The sequence below is a fragment of the Narcine bancroftii genome, chromosome 10, assembly GCF_036971445.1.
Source record: "Narcine bancroftii isolate sNarBan1 chromosome 10, sNarBan1.hap1, whole genome shotgun sequence".
Taxonomy (NCBI): Eukaryota; Metazoa; Chordata; class Chondrichthyes; order Torpediniformes; family Narcinidae; genus Narcine; species Narcine bancroftii.
In genome coordinates, this window is record NC_091478.1 from 66980175 (window position 1) to 66996903 (window position 16729).

General features: G+C 41.3%; 1 protein-coding gene across 3 annotated transcripts in view; it reads left to right on the plus strand.

Annotated features, from left to right (window-relative positions):
- mbtps1 (membrane-bound transcription factor peptidase, site 1) overlaps positions 1-16729 on the plus strand; it is a 115414-nt gene that overhangs the window by 40086 nt on the left and 58599 nt on the right. For all 3 annotated transcript variants that reach the window (XR_011345693.1, XM_069901209.1, XM_069901210.1), the window contains exons 5-8: positions 342-452; positions 4303-4412; positions 13110-13226; positions 14401-14468. Coding sequence is in view for 2 of the 3 variants with exons in the window: in XM_069901209.1 (XP_069757310.1) it covers positions 342-452; positions 4303-4412; positions 13110-13226; positions 14401-14468 (406 nt within the window). In the remaining variant the exon portion in view is untranslated. The remainder of the gene's footprint in view (positions 1-341; positions 453-4302; positions 4413-13109; positions 13227-14400; positions 14469-16729) is intronic.

The following is a 16729-nucleotide window of genomic DNA, read 5'->3' on the forward strand; positions in this document are numbered from 1 at the left end:
GTGAAAGCTGCCTCATTAAGTATATTAGGGCATAGATTTTTGGATAGTGGAGGAGTTGAGACTTTTGAGGAAAAGGCAAGTCGGTGGAGCAGACCAGAACCAGATCAGATAAGATCTTATTAAATGGAGCAGGCTCAAGGGGTCAGATGGCCTATCCCTGCTCCTATTTATGTTCTTGTGTTCTTTCATAATAGCCACCAATTTTATGCACCTCTATCTGCCATTCTTAATACATATGTGTCTTCTCTAGCAGGTGGTTTAAAGTTGTGAATATACCTGCATCCAGAATCTGCTGGCATTAGATTTTCTGTTTGACTTTAATTATCTTTTACTATTTCTAGGTGCTGGTGTAAAAGTAGCAGTGTTTGATACGGGACTTAGTGAAAAACATCCTCACTTCAAAAATGTGAAGGAGCGAACCAATTGGACCAATGAGAAAACTTTAGATGATGGTGTGTATATTTGAATTTCAAATGTGTATCACTTTTAGGTATGATTTGTGCAGGCACCGTACAGGAGGCTCTCAACCGGCATGTTGGTCAGGTGGAAGTCAGAGAAGATGGGGTGGCCTGGGAGCTTGGCCAAAAAGGCGACCAGTGTTGGTTGCTCGGAGCCGGCGGCCAAGTGTGTCACTGCAGCTGGGAAACAATAGGTTTCTCTGGGCTTTCTGTTTGACTCTAATTCTCCTATTTTCAAATACTTGCTTTAATTTTCCTATTATTGTAGAACATTATACTGCCACCCATCTTCAACACCTGTTTCCACCTTCACTCTTCTCTACCCCATTCTTGCTCCATCTGCCTCCCTGCCCCTCCCCACCCCTGATCTGTTTACATCTTTTCTGCTCCTGTGGGCCTCCCAGTTTTTGCTCCCCAACCCAGCTCAATCTGTTTGTCATGCTTAGTCTCCCTTCAGTCCACCTGACACCTACTGAGCCCTCCCCTCTGCTCTTGGATGCTACTAATGATTGTCTATCCTGAGAATGAAACGACCAGAGTATCATTTCAAAAACTGGTTCACTGAAGTCCTTCAGGAAAGGAAATCTATTGCCAACCTAGCTTGTACATGACTTCAATGCCCTGCTCCCCCTCCAATAATATCTGATTGGATCTGCCTCAGTTGGGGATGGGCAATAAACACTGGTATAACCAGTGCTGTTTGCATCCTTAAGGTTACCATATCCATCCAAAAACAGAAATATTGTCTACAACAACAAAAACAGCATGAAATGTTAAGTTGCTCTGGATTTACAAACAATAGGTGTCAACCTGGAGATGGAACATTTCAGATGAAAATAATCACTGCTTCATGTTTCAACCTGAGGTTGGAGTTCAAGGCATATACAAATTGTACCTTTTTGAGTGTATGCAACTGTCGATAGCAAATGTTTCTCTGGCAAATTGTCAGTTAAATCAAATTCATTCTCTGTGAAGTTAAAAGGCTGAAGTTTCTCTAGCTAACTTTGTCTTGGGTATCTAGCCATTATTATTTTTTCAAGATTGGTTAACAAAGTATCTACAGACAAAATGTAGCAGTAGTTCTTTGATTCTGTTGCAAACATTCTTTGGTTACAGCATTTGTAATGTGCAGTATATAATGTAAATGGTACAGAAAGGAGATTTTATTAAAATTCTGTTCTTGTCAACCAATTTTGTTTGCCTATATAATGTAGCTGCTCTATTATTGTGACTTGTACTCAGTGATATGATTTGCATCAAGCAATTCCAGCAGTGGAAGGTTCTGGTAAGAGGTCATTTAGAGCCTAGAAATCTACAACACAGTACAGTCCTCTGGGTTGTGCCAACCTAAAAACCTAACAACTGCTTAGAATTTCCCTACTGCATAACTTTCCATTTTTCTCAATTCCATGTACCTATCTCATTGACTCTAAATAGGTCCTAATGGACCTCCCTCCAGCACCTTGCCAGTAGTGCATTGCATGCTGACTTCCAAGCACTTTAACACTATGTCCCATTAGCCACTTCAGTCCATGACCAATGCATCTCATCATCTTATACACCTCTAACCTCTGTCACTTCAAGGTGAAAAGACCAAGCTCACTCAACCTATCCTCAAGACATGCTCTCCAATCCAGGTTGCATCCTCGAATCTTCTTTGCGCTCTATAGTATTAACATCTGTCATGAGGTGATGAGAACTGAACACAATTTCCAAATAGGGTCTAAGGTCGTGTGTAGCTGCAACATTACCTCATGACTCTTGAACTGGATCCCCTTGATAATGAAGGCCTACACACCATACAGCTTAACACATTAACCTGAAACATTGTACCTATTTCACTCTCCAGAGATGCTATATGATTTCTAAGTATTTGCAGAATTTTATTTTTTATTTGCTTTCCAGACATGGTTCAATGTTCCTGGAAACTATTCTTTTTAGAATCTGAATTTGAATAGTATAATGATTTGAATTAGTATAGTGTTTTTCTTTTTATCTTTCTTTTGAATATAAATAGATCTCCGTACTATTTGCATTGCTATACGAGATTTGTTAATACTTTATTGTTATGTACTTATAGAACATTTATTAGATTAAAACTAATAAAAATATTGAAAAATAATCTGTATTTCAAATCTCACAATTCTGGAACTTTGCATGAAACTTTAGCCTCCAAATCTGGGTAATTTATCATCAGTAATTACTTTCAAAAGGTATTGTTTAAGATGGGATGATTATTTTTTAGCAGGTATCCACTGTGATGGAGTCTAATAAACATAGATTAGGAGCTAGATAGGAGTAAGGTTCGACCAAACTTGTCCCTTTTGAGCCTACTCTGCCATTCAACAACAATTCACCGATCTTCAACTTTATAAACATAATTTTCCTTCCTCAACTTTGGTTATTATCCAGAAATCTGTTCCTCTGTTTTAAATGCAATCAAGGATTGTCAGTTCATGTGCCTCTGGGGTAGAACTGGAATCTGAGTGAAGAATTTTCTCTATTTCAACCCTAATTATTTACAAACCTGCTTATTTTTACCACTGACATTCCTCATCCAGGAAAAATATTTTCCCAGCACTAACTCTTTTGAGGCCACAAGGAAATTTATCCATTTTAAATCGCTCTTTAAGCTACATGGGATAGAGAGCTAGTCTTCTTGATCTCTTTGAGAAATTCACCCTCCCATGAACCAATGTGAATCCTTGTTCCTCTCCATCTGTACCAATTATGTGCTTTTTGTATAATAAAACTCAAATTATACATGATATTCCATGTGTGGTCTTTCCAAAGCACTTTATTATTGTATTAATTTTTTTTCTCTTATACTTTAATCTTCTAACCATAAAATCCAACATATTTGCTTTCTTAATTGCCTTGTCTTTCATGTTAAATTTTAGTGACTTGCAAGTACAGGTTCTTTTTGAACACTTCCCCTCGACCCTCCCCCACAATCTCTTGTTAATTAAAAAATACTTAGCAATTCTGTTTATTTTCCACTGATGAGGGATAATGTATTTTTCCACATAACACTTCATCTGCCATGTTGATCGTGCACTTATCGCTATCTCCCTGGAAGCCCTTTGCTTCTTCATTGCTACTCTCATTCCCATTTAGTTTTTGTGTCACAAATTGGTTCTCTCAGCCAGATTGTCTCTAGATTGTGGACACAGACTCTTCTTGCGGTTCTTAGACATATATATAGGCTATTTGACCCATTGGGTCTTTTAGCTCATGGTGGAGCATTTACATTGTTCCATGTAGACACAACTTGTTCTGTCTCGTGCTTATTTACTGGTCTTTAAATATTTTTAATGCTTACCTGCACCATTTGGTAATTTATAGGAGCCACTTAAATGTACAATATTTCAAAATTAATATGCATGACCTTGAATAAATTACATTACAGGGTGTCAAGGTAGAAGTATAAGCCATAGACATCTTTGTTACTATATTGATGTCAGTTTGGTTAAAATTTGGCTTGTAGTTTGAAGAAAAAGAATGGTAAAGGTCTTCCCTGCAGAAATTGTTGATATGAATCGTTTTTAGTTCCTTGGTGGAGTGGATCTGACAGCCTTAGATTTTTTAAAAATTATCACATTATTAAAAGATCTCACAACAGAAGATGTTTTCTCACAATGGGCTAATACTGCAAGCAGATCTGTCGAAGGTTTAAATGTTGAAAGTTGTGTAGGCACTTTATAGAGTATAATTTTTTCAGAGGATTGAACAAGGCGGGAAAAGTATTATTTTCAGAAGTAAGGCTACATCTGAAATTCGAACATTTGCATGTACTCTTGCCACTTTGTTTATCTGAAATCTTTACTTTTTCTGTTGACGTCAGGCTTGGGACATGGAACGTTTGTTGCAGGAGTAATTGCGAGCATACGGGAATGTCAGGGATTGGCACCAGATGCAGAATTGCACATCTTCAGAGTCTTTACTAACAATCAGGTAATGATTATGTTCTATCCACTTCCTTCAAAAGAACAGCACAAGGAAAGGGTTTACAATTTGAAGGATCTATAATTGTCATTAATTAACTTAAAAATTTCCAGACTTATTTTGGGTTTTGTTTTATTTTCTAGGTTTTAAAATCAAAATATTACTTCAAACAAGTGGGCAATTGCATTGTGGGTATTTGAATAGTCTATTCCCATCAATGGAGAGTGGTGTGCAGATCATTATCTTTGTAAATTGAAGATGAGCCCTTCAATGAATGAATAGAAAAAAAATCACAAAGCAAATGTTCATAAACTGAGGGATTGGAATTGCTGTTTATTATATCTTCCAAACCATAGCTCCCAAAGTTTAATTACTGTATTTTATGAAGAGCTCCATTGCTTAAATAAAATAATCAGCTGGTCAAGTGACCTGCGCAGATTTTCAGAAGCAAATTCACTGGCTTAACCATATTGTCAAATTTAATTTGTTGCAAATGATATACAGTAATTCCTCAATTTAAAGATATTTGGGGGTTTTTTTTGCAATGCCATTAATGATTTAGTACAAGTTGAGAAATGCACTCTGTAATAGTTGGTCCATGGTGAAGAAGAGTATTACTGATAATAAAGTATTATGTAAAACTAAGTTGTAAGCTTGACAAAAAACGTTCCTAAAAACCAAGGACACATCCTGTTGGTGATCTGGGAAGGAGCTTGAATTCACTCTTTTAACTTCTTCCCCTCACACTTCATGATGTTTTTATAGGTGGTCTGTTTTAATTAAGGGAATGCTTAAGGTAATCTGCAGGTAGGGAATAAAAGGCTGAGCACCTCTGATTTAGAGGATTTTACTTCAATTAACACAGTTAACTTTGACTTTAATGAATAATGGGCCACTCTCTCAATTGGGACACATCGCATCAAAATACCCATGGAAAATTTTTCCACAACTTTCTGATTTTGAGATTTTCCACAACGTATTTTTCAAGAACATCCCTTTTATAAATCAAAAGTTCTGTATTTTCAATAGGACTAGTTAGTTTTGCTGTAAATGAATCGCTGGCTGGAACTTGCAAATGCATCCTGTTTCTGGTTGTCATTGTCATTGGATGTAAATATTACCTTGGACTCTTAATCACACAGACTTGCTAAATGGTTTGGAAACATAATTTTGTCATGTTTCCTGAAGACAGGGAAATGGGGTAAGAGCAAATAGAACAAGTTATCAAAATTGACACTTAACGACACTTGTTTCAATGACGGATGAATACCTCATGCATGTGGTTGCTAGGTTTGTTGAGGACGAAGGTAAGTGGGTGTGGAAATTGTGAGGACGCGAGGAAATTATGAAAGGATATTAAGCAAGTGGGCAAAGATCTGGCAGATGGAGTATGGTGTGGGGAGTGGGGGGGAATATGAAATGTTTTCACTTTGGCAGGAAAGATTTATATATTTTTAAAAAAGCATGACTCCTAAATGATTTTCAAAAGACTCATATAGATATTGTAATTAATGCACAACTGGCATCTTTAAGTGGATAGAAGAAAGAAATATCTTTTAAAGAAATATGATTTAGTAGGTCTATTACTTTGTCTTGGTGTCATCAAAAGTTGTGGGTGCCTGAAATGTATTGCTGGGGGTGGAGAGAGAGCTGATAGAATAGGAGCATATAAAAGACTCTTAGTTAGGTACATTGATGTAAGATCAATGGAGGGTTATAGGTTGTGAGGGAGGGAAGGGTGAAATTGATGTGGAGTAGATTTATATAGTTCATCACAATATCTTGGGCCAAAGGGCCAGTATTGTGCTATATTGTTCTATGTTCTAAGCAGATATTCTGCAACTTGTTACCTCATAGTAATCAACTCATGACTTTGTGATCCTCAAGTATTTTCCCCCACATCCTCATCTGTAGGAGCTCTGTCATTCTTAATAATATTTTCACTTATTTTAATGAAAGGGCCAAACACTTTGTTTAAAGAACCTGTTCTCAGCATGTCGAATTATGGAACAAAGTGTTTGTATTCATGTAAGCAGACCTTTGAGAGAAACTTGATTGTTCAATTCAGTTAGAATAGTAAGTTATTAACATATTTTAAAAAATTAAGTGCATCAGACAAAGAATTATCCAAAAGATCCAGATCCACAATTTAAACTGTTAGGTCAATTCACCTCCCTGAAATATTTCACACCCAAACTGTCAAAACTAGGACTTTGTCCTTATTTAAAAAAAACCTCTTTAATAACTGCATCCCAAATGCAAAATATAGGCCAACATCACGTGCAGCTGTTCAAGGAATGTGTAGTTTTTTTTTAAAAAAAAAAGCAATTTGAGAGGTGAATAAGAAACAAAATAATAAGTAGAATTCTTTTTTTGAAGCCAACCTCTAAATTGCAAATATATAAACATCTCTACCCTTCACGCATACCAGTACAATCTGCTTATTATGTAACTGGTTCAAATTCCAGGTATGTTTTTAAATTTGCAATGGAAATAATTTTGTAACAAGTTTTGAAACCTTTTTCCCTTTCAGTGAATCCAATTGCACATTGTTAAATAAGTTGCCCAACCTGGATTGCATGTCCCTTTTATCCTAAATTCTAATCAATGGGTAACACCATCACAATCCTGTGAAACCAAATCCTAGTTGGATATGAACCAACGAGGAAATGTTTAATAAATATCCAACTGCTGATGAGCCCTTGCAAATACTATTGCTTTCTTTGATCTGATTGCACACGAAAGGAGAAGTAGGTTACTTGACTCTTCCAAGTAACCTACTTGTCATTCAATAAGTTCATGGATGATTTGATTATGACCTCGACTCTACTTTGTCATTTACCCAAGGGAACCTTTCATACTCACCATGCTTATCAAGCAACTGTCTTCCTGTTCCTTAAAAATATTCAAAAACAATTTCACCGCTCTGAGAGGAAGAAAAAAAATCCCAGAAAATTGGGGGTAGGTGGTGGGGGCAGTAGTTGGAGAATCTTTCTCCCCTCTGTCCTAAATGGCACAACTTCCTGTTGAACAATGTTTGCCTACTTTTAGATTCCCTTACAAAAGGAAACATTCTCCAAATCCACCCTGTCTTAAGATTTTGTTTGTTTTCTACCTACTCTTTGAAATTCCATCTGTTAAAAGCTTAATTTGTGCAAGATAACCCCACCCATCTCCAGTATCGGTGAAACCACCATCCCTGAACTTCCAGCACTTTAATGTTCTTCCTGAAATCTCCAACACTGTGTGGAGATGTAGTTGAGTTTGATTATTGCGATTAATCAATGACGTTGTTAGCTTTTTTTTTACAAATCATCTGCCAGGGCACCTAGATTTCTGTGTCCTTTCACCTTTTAGATATTTGTTTTATTTTGTTGCCAAAATAGGCAACTTTGCATTTTCCCAAACCATATTCCATTTGCCAGATCTTTCCATTTTCATTAATCAACATCCCTTTTAAAACTGCCATGTGTCCTCTTCACAATTTCCATTCCCACTTGTCTTTCTGTACTCAGTGTAACTTGTAATTATTAAGTACATTGCATTATTATGGTGATACTTTTAGCTCTCACTCACGTATAAAATGTGGAAATTAATAGCATCTTGGTGCCAGCCTACAATGCCATGAATGGTTGCACTGGCTTACTCTTGCACGATCCTTGATTATATCTTCAGTTTGAGCATGGAACGGAATGTTTTTTTGAATTCTTTTCATAAATATACATGTGCTGTAGGAACTCAGCAGGCCCTGCAGCATTGAGAGGAGACGAAGGTATATAAACAACATTTTGGGCCTGAGTTCTTTGTCGCGGTATGAGTGAAAAGCAGACAAAGAATCATGGACAGGGGGAGGAGCATAGGCCAAGAGACCATAGGTAGTCGTGAATAAGACAGCAGGAGAGAAAAGGTGAGAATTGATTGGGAAGGGGTGGGGAAACCTTTATGAATGCAGAGCAGATGGAAAGGAGCCATAGGGATACGGAGCAAGAGAGATGGGGGGGGGGGGTGGGAGAGGGATGGTGGCATTAAGGAATCTGGAGAAGTCCATGTTAATGCTATCTGGTTGGGGGTACCCAAATGGAATAGAAGTTGTAGTTCCTCCAGTTTGTGGGTGGTCTCATTTGGGCACTTCATGAGATCATGAACAGACATGTTGACATGGGAATGGGGCAGAGAATTGAAATGGGTTGTCACTGGGAGATCCCTGCTATTACAGCAGAGAGAACAAAGGTGCTCAACAAGGCGATCTCTCAGTCTTTTTGTAGTTGTGTTTGGTCGACTTTTAATAGTTGGAGGGAGTATGAGTTGTGGCATGGAGGCTTGTTTTGCTGCTGATGTTTTGAGTAGTCATCCTCTGACAAATAGCTTGTATAATCAAAGTTACAGTTGGAGGTCTTTAGTTCTCTGTGTGGATCCTGTGCTATGGAAATCTCACCAAGGAGTAGGAAGAGAAGATAGATGGAAAATATTATATCTTTAATTTTGATGCCTCCATCAATACTTTCAGCATGTCCTCTTATAGAGGACATCCCTGCTTCCTCTTATAGAGGACATCCCTGCTTCCTCTTATAGAGGACATCCCTGCTTCCTCTTATAGAGGACATCCCTGCTTCCTCTTATAGAGGACATCCCTGCTTCCTCTTATAGAGGACATCCCTGCTTCCTCTTTTCGAGGACATCCCTGCTTCCTCTTTTCGAGGACATCCCTGCTTCCTCTTTTCGAGGACATCCCTGCTTCCTCTTTTCGAGGACATCCCTGCTTCCTCTTTTCGAGGACATCCCTGCTTCCTCTTTTCGAGGACATCCCTGCTTCCTCTTTTCGAGGACATCCCTGCTTCCTCTTTTCGAGGACATCCCTGCTTCCTCTTTTCGAGGACATCCCTGCTTCCTCTTTTCGAGGACATCCCTGCTTCCTCTTTTCGAGGACATCCCTGCTTCCTCTTTTCGAGGACATCCCTGCTTCCTCTTTTCGAGGACATCCCTGCTTCCTCTTTTCGAGGACATCCCTGCTTCCTCTTTTCGAGGACATCCCTGCTTCCTCTTTTCGAGGACATCCCTGCTTCCTCTTTTCGAGGACATCCCTGCTTCCTCTTTTCGAGGACATCCCTGCTTCCTCTTTTCGAGGACATCCCTGCTTCCTCTTTTCGAGGACATCCCTGCTTCCTCTTTTCGAGGACATCCCTGCTTCCTCTTTTCGAGGACATCCCTGCTTCCTCTTTTCGAGGACATCCCTGCTTCCTCTTTTCGAGGACATCCCTGCTTCCTCTTTTCGAGGACATCCCTGCTTCCTCTTTTCGAGGACATCCCTGCTTCCTCTTTTCGAGGACATCCCTGCTTCCTCTTTTCGAGGACATCCCTGCTTCCTCTTTTCGAGGACATCCCTGCTTCCTCTTTTCGAGGACATCCCTGCTTCCTCTTTTCGAGGACATCCCTGCTTCCTCTTTTCGAGGACATCCCTGCTTCCTCTTTTCGAGGACATCCCTGCTTCCTCTTTTCGAGGACATCCCTGCTTCCTCTTTTCGAGGACATCCCTGCTTCCTCTTTTCGAGGACATCCCTGCTTCCTCTTTTCGAGGACATCCCTGCTTCCTCTTTTCGAGGACATCCCTGCTTCCTCTTTTCGAGGACATCCCTGCTTCCTCTTTTCGAGGACATCCCTGCTTCCTCTTTTCGAGGACATCCCTGCTTCCTCTTTTCGAGGACATCCCTGCTTCCTCTTTTCGAGGACATCCCTGCTTCCTCTTTTCGAGGACATCCCTGCTTCCTCTTTTCGAGGACATCCCTGCTTCCTCTTTTCGAGGACATCCCTGCTTCCTCTTTTCGAGGACATCCCTGCTTCCTCTTTTCGAGGACATCCCTGCTTCCTCTTTTCGAGGACATCCCTGCTTCCTCTTTTCGAGGACATCCCTGCTTCCTCTTTTCGAGGACATCCCTGCTTCCTCTTTTCGAGGACATCCCTGCTTCCTCTTTTCGAGGACATCCCTGCTTCCTCTTTTCGAGGACATCCCTGCTTCCTCTTTTCGAGGACATCCCTGCTTCCTCTTTTCGAGGACATCCCTGCTTCCTCTTTTCGAGGACATCCCTGCTTCCTCTTTTCGAGGACATCCCTGCTTCCTCTTTTCGAGGACATCCCTGCTTCCTCTTTTCGAGGACATCCCTGCTTCCTCTTTTCGAGGACATCCCTGCTTCCTCTTTTCGAGGACATCCCTGCTTCCTCTTTTCGAGGACATCCCTGCTTCCTCTTTTCGAGGACATCCCTGCTTCCTCTTTTCGAGGACATCCCTGCTTCCTCTTTTCGAGGACATCCCTGCTTCCTCTTTTCGAGGACATCCCTGCTTCCTCTTTTCGAGGACATCCCTGCTTCCTCTTTTCGAGGACATCCCTGCTTCCTCTTTTCGAGGACATCCCTGCTTCCTCTTTTCGAGGACATCCCTGCTTCCTCTTTTCGAGGACATCCCTGCTTCCTCTTTTCGAGGACATCCCTGCTTCCTCTTTTCGAGGACATCCCTGCTTCCTCTTTTCGAGGACATCCCTGCTTCCTCTTTTCGAGGACATCCCTGCTTCCTCTTTTCGAGGACATCCCTGCTTCCTCTTTTCGAGGACATCCCTGCTTCCTCTTTTCGAGGACATCCCTGCTTCCTCTTTTCGAGGACATCCCTGCTTCCTCTTTTCGAGGACATCCCTGCTTCCTCTTTTCGAGGACATCCCTGCTTCCTCTTTTCGAGGACATCCCTGCTTCCTCTTTTCGAGGACATCCCTGCTTCCTCTTTTCGAGGACATCCCTGCTTCCTCTTTTCGAGGACATCCCTGCTTCCTCTTTTCGAGGACATCCCTGCTTCCTCTTTTCGAGGACATCCCTGCTTCCTCTTTTCGAGGACATCCCTGCTTCCTCTTTTCGAGGACATCCCTGCTTCCTCTTTTCGAGGACATCCCTGCTTCCTCTTTTCGAGGACATCCCTGCTTCCTCTTTTCGAGGACATCCCTGCTTCCTCTTTTCGAGGACATCCCTGCTTCCTCTTTTCGAGGACATCCCTGCTTCCTCTTTTCGAGGACATCCCTGCTTCCTCTTTTCGAGGACATCCCTGCTTCCTCTTTTCGAGGACATCCCTGCTTCCTCTTTTCGAGGACATCCCTGCTTCCTCTTTTCGAGGACATCCCTGCTTCCTCTTTTCGAGGACATCCCTGCTTCCTCTTTTCGAGGACATCCCTGCTTCCTCTTTTCGAGGACATCCCTGCTTCCTCTTTTCGAGGACATCCCTGCTTCCTCTTTTCGAGGACATCCCTGCTTCCTCTTTTCGAGGACATCCCTGCTTCCTCTTTTCGAGGACATCCCTGCTTCCTCTTTTCGAGGACATCCCTGCTTCCTCTTTTCGAGGACATCCCTGCTTCCTCTTTTCGAGGACATCCCTGCTTCCTCTTTTCGAGGACATCCCTGCTTCCTCTTTTCGAGGACATCCCTGCTTCCTCTTTTCGAGGACATCCCTGCTTCCTCTTTTCGAGGACATCCCTGCTTCCTCTTTTCGAGGACATCCCTGCTTCCTCTTTTCGAGGACATCCCTGCTTCCTCTTTTCGAGGACATCCCTGCTTCCTCTTTTCGAGGACATCCCTGCTTCCTCTTTTCGAGGACATCCCTGCTTCCTCTTTTCGAGGACATCCCTGCTTCCTCTTTTCGAGGACATCCCTGCTTCCTCTTTTCGAGGACATCCCTGCTTCCTCTTTTCGAGGACATCCCTGCTTCCTCTTTTCGAGGACATCCCTGCTTCCTCTTTTCGAGGACATCCCTGCTTCCTCTTTTCGAGGACATCCCTGCTTCCTCTTTTCGAGGACATCCCTGCTTCCTCTTTTCGAGGACATCCCTGCTTCCTCTTTTCGAGGACATCCCTGCTTCCTCTTTTCGAGGACATCCCTGCTTCCTCTTTTCGAGGACATCCCTGCACCCAGCAAGGGAAACGTGACCAATGCCTGTTGCTCTGATCTTGGTGTAAATCTTTCTAATCATGTGGCTTAATGGGCTACCACTTAATTTGAAGTGAGTACATTTATTGTGGCACTAAAAGGATGATTCTTAAGTGATCATTAACTTGTCTGACTTTTGAGTTTCAATGATCAGATTTATTTTGGTTTACTCACCACCTTGCATTTTGTTTTTCTTTTTAAAATTCCCATAAAGCCATCTTTCTTGAGCAGCAAACTTCTTAAAGTAAACAAAATGTTGGATAAACTGAAATTCAGGATTTTTCTCATCTAATAAAAGCCAATGTTGGGAGAACTCAAATGGAATGTACTTCAGTTAGTCCAAGGAAAACAATATTTTTTGAATTATTGTCATAGCTGTGTTTGTTAGGTTTTTATTTTGTAGAGTTGGAAAAATCAAACAATTAATGTTTCAGGTCAAAGACCCCTCATCAGAATTTTGATCCTTGAAAGTTTATGGAATTGGCCCAAAGTTTTTGATCTTGGTCTGGAAGTTGGTTGATTGGGGCTTTCAAATGAATTATTTTGTTACTGAAGGGCGCTTTCAAGAAGCGCTGGTTGATTGGATTATGGCGGTGTTGATGATTCGGCAAGGATCGTTTTGACTAACTGCTTAGTAACAAATTGGATTGAGGTTGTTAGGAAGGTAAGGGGGAAGAAATCTAAAGGAAGTTAGTCTAATAGATTTGATGATTCTTTGTTTTAATAAAAATTTGATTTGTCAATAAACAGGTTTCCTATACATCTTGGTTTCTGGATGCCTTTAATTATGCAATTTTGAAGAAAATCGATGTTCTGAACCTCAGCATAGGAGGACCAGACTTCATGGACCATCCTTTTGTTGATAAGGTAAGATAAGGTCAATAGATGTTTTGAACCTCAGAATAGGAGGACCAGACTTCATGGATCATCCTTTTGTTGATAAGATAAGTTACACAAATTTCCATGGTTCAGTGGGGAGGATTAATGGGAAATGGCTGCTTTTTGTGAGTCAAATATCCTCCTGTGCTTTTAGTTGTTGTGCATGCTATTTGTGTTTGCTACTGGTTAATTCATAGTACAAAGGATTTTTGCAGTGAAAATTTACAGGAATATTCCTGGGACTTGGAGCTGAGTTATAGAGAAAGCTTGAATAGGTTAGGACTTTATTCCTTGGAGTGTTGGAGAATGAAGGGTGATCTGATAGAGGTGCATGAACCTCTGTGGGTGTCCGTCAGATAAATTCAAGCCAGCTTTTTTCCACTGAAGTTAGATGAAACATGAATGCGAGGATGTGGGTTAAGAGTGAAAGGTGAAATGTTTAAGGGGAACATTAGGGGGAACTACTTCACTCAGGCTGGTGAGAGTGTGCAATGAGATGCCAGTGGAGGGGGTTCAACATTGAAGAGATATTTGGATAGATCCATGGAGGGATTATTAAGTACATTGGTTGATGGAACCAGATGAGAAAAGTTTAGCATCAATGATGGTAATGCTCTATGGTTCTACTGTAGCAATGTTTGCTTCAGCTGCCTGTTCATAAAATGCACTGGATAAATAATAGCACAGTGTTCTTAATGTTGTGTTGGCATAATTAGCCAGATCTCTCTTCCTACCTTATTCTGTCCTATGTTCTGTAATGCTGAACGTGATTACTCCTTAGCAGAGCCAAGTTGAAAAGGCTTGAAGATCCCTTGGCATAGTCTTGCTTTTAGCTTGTGCCCAGGTACAATATTTGCATTACAATATTATAGATACTGGAACATCCATAATTTTTTTACTCTGGTGTTACTCAACTTAAAATAAACCAAGTACCAGTGCTCTCTTGCCTTTCCTTTCCATTGTCATCTCTTCAATAATATTGATATTACTACATTTTAAAAGTTTAGCTAATGTGTTTTTTGTTTAATCATTTGATTAATTTAAAAATCACCAAGGCAAAGCAAACCTAAAATGGTTATGTAATAAGATTACAACAATATGGTTCTCTTTTGGGAGGAGAAAAGATGCAAATGTTAATTTGAAGGCCTTTTTCTCCCTGTAGGTTTGGGAACTAACTGCTAATAAAGTGATTATGGTCTCTGCGATTGGTAACGATGGGCCTCTTTATGGGTGAGTGTGGTCTTTTTGTTCTGGATGTCCATGTTTAAATGCAAATTCTATTATCAAATGTAATGTACACCCAAATCAAAAGTCCTGCAAAAGTCAAGGGCTGGTCGCAGCACCGATTCTTCTTTGGCTTGGCTTCGCGGACGAAGATTTATGGAGGGGTAGGTCCACGTCTGCTGCAGGCTCGTTGGTGACTGACAAATCCGATGCCGGCACGGTTGCAGCGGTTGCAAGGGAAAATTCGTTGGTTGGGGTTGGGTGTTGGGTTTTTCCTCCTTTGTCTTTTGTCAGTGAGGTGGGCTCTGCGGTCTTCTTCAAAGGAGGTTGCTGCCCGCCGAACTGTGAGGCGCCAAGATACATGGTTGGAGGCAAGATCAGCCCACTGGCGGTGGTCAATGTGGCAGGCACCAAGAGATTTCTTTAAGCAGTCCTTGTATCTCTTCTTTGGTGCACCTCTGTCTCGGTGGCCAGTGGAGAGCTCGCCATATAACACGATCTTGGGAAGGCGATGGTCTTCCATTCTGGAGACGTGACTCACCCAGCGCAGTTGGGTCTTCAGCAGCGTGGATTCGATGCTTGTGGATTCTGCCAGCTCGAATACTTTGATGTTGGTGATGAAGTCATTCCAATGAATGTTGAGGATGGAGTGGAGACAACGCTGATGGAAGCGTTCTAGGAGCCGTAGGTGATGCCGGTAGAGGACCCATGATTCAGCCGAACAGGAGCGTGGGTATGACAATGGCTCTGTACACGCTGATCCTTGTGTGTTTCTTCAGGTGATTGTTTTTCCAGACTTTTTTGTGTAGTCTTCCAAAGGCGCTATTTGCCTTGGCGAGTCTGTTGTCTATCTCGTTGTCGATCCTTGCATCAGATGAAATGGTGCAGCTGAGGTAGGTAAACTGGTTGACTGTTTTGAGGTCTATGTGTCCGAAGGAGATGTGGGGGGGCTGATAGTCATGGTGGTGTGCTAGCTGATGGAGGACCTCAGTTTTCTTCAGGCTGACTTCCAGGCCAAACATTTTGGCAGTTTCCGCAAAACAGGACGTCATGCGCTGGAGAGCTGGCTCTGAATGGGCAACTAAAGCAGCGTTGTCTGCAAAGAGTAGTTCACGGACAAGTTGCTCTTGTGTCTTGGTGTGAGCTTGCAGGTGCCTCAGATTGAAGAGACTGCCATCCGTGCGGTACCGGATGTAAACAGCGTCTTCATTGTTGAGGTCTTTTATGGCTTGATTCAGCATCATGCTGAAGAAGATAGTAAAGAGGGTTGGTTCGAGGACGCAGCCTTGCTTCACGCTGTTGTCAATGGAGAAGGGTTCAGAGAGCTCATTTCTGTATCTGACCCGACCTTGTTGGTTTTCGTGCAGTTGGATAACCATGTTGAGGAACTTGGGGGGGCATCCGAGGCGCTCTAGTATTTGCCAAAGCCCTTTCCTGCTCACGGTGTCAAAGGCTTTGTTGAGGTCAATGAAGGTGATGTAGAGTCTCTGCACTTGGAGCTGGTCACAGCACCGATTAAGCTTTTGCATGCTTGCAAAGCTGCTACATTATTGGCAGGGGGTTGGGAATGGTACTGTTTCTGCTTGCAACCTACAGTAATTAGTTTTGTTAGTGTTTATGAGTAGATAAAAATGATTAGAGCTGAGAAATATGAATGATTTTTGAAATGCATTCCACACCTATTGACTTGTGTATTGTTTAATGGATCATTGTTTCAACATGCAATAGATGACTTGTTCAGATTAGTGGGGGATTACCTTTATAAATGAGTGCATAAAATATTTTTGGACTCTGCTTAGTGTGGGAATTACAAAAGCTGTACTGATGTGTTTCACTGCTGACTGGAATGAAAATTGATTTTAAATGTAATACTCTCACTATTTTCAGGACCTTGGCCTTTATAATCTATAAAGTAGCAGAGCAATTAACAGGAAGTGGACGACTGAGATCACTTCCATTGCACTAGAATCGCAATGCAGAAAGGGGCCATTTGAACTGTTGTGTCCAAGCCAGACCAGCACCTGGTCTCTAGTCCTGCAGGTTGGGTCTCCAAGCAGACGTGCAAATACTTTTACAGTATGATAAATGCTTCTGCCTGTTCCAGTCTTTCTTGAACCCTGCTACTCTTGGAGAGAAAAATGTATTTCCTCATATTATTGTCATACCAATCGCTTTAAATATTTGATCTTCAGTTTTTCTAAATGCCACAATTTTTTTTATACATAAATCCTTTCCATTTAGTTGTAGCCCTTGGGATTATGGTTCTT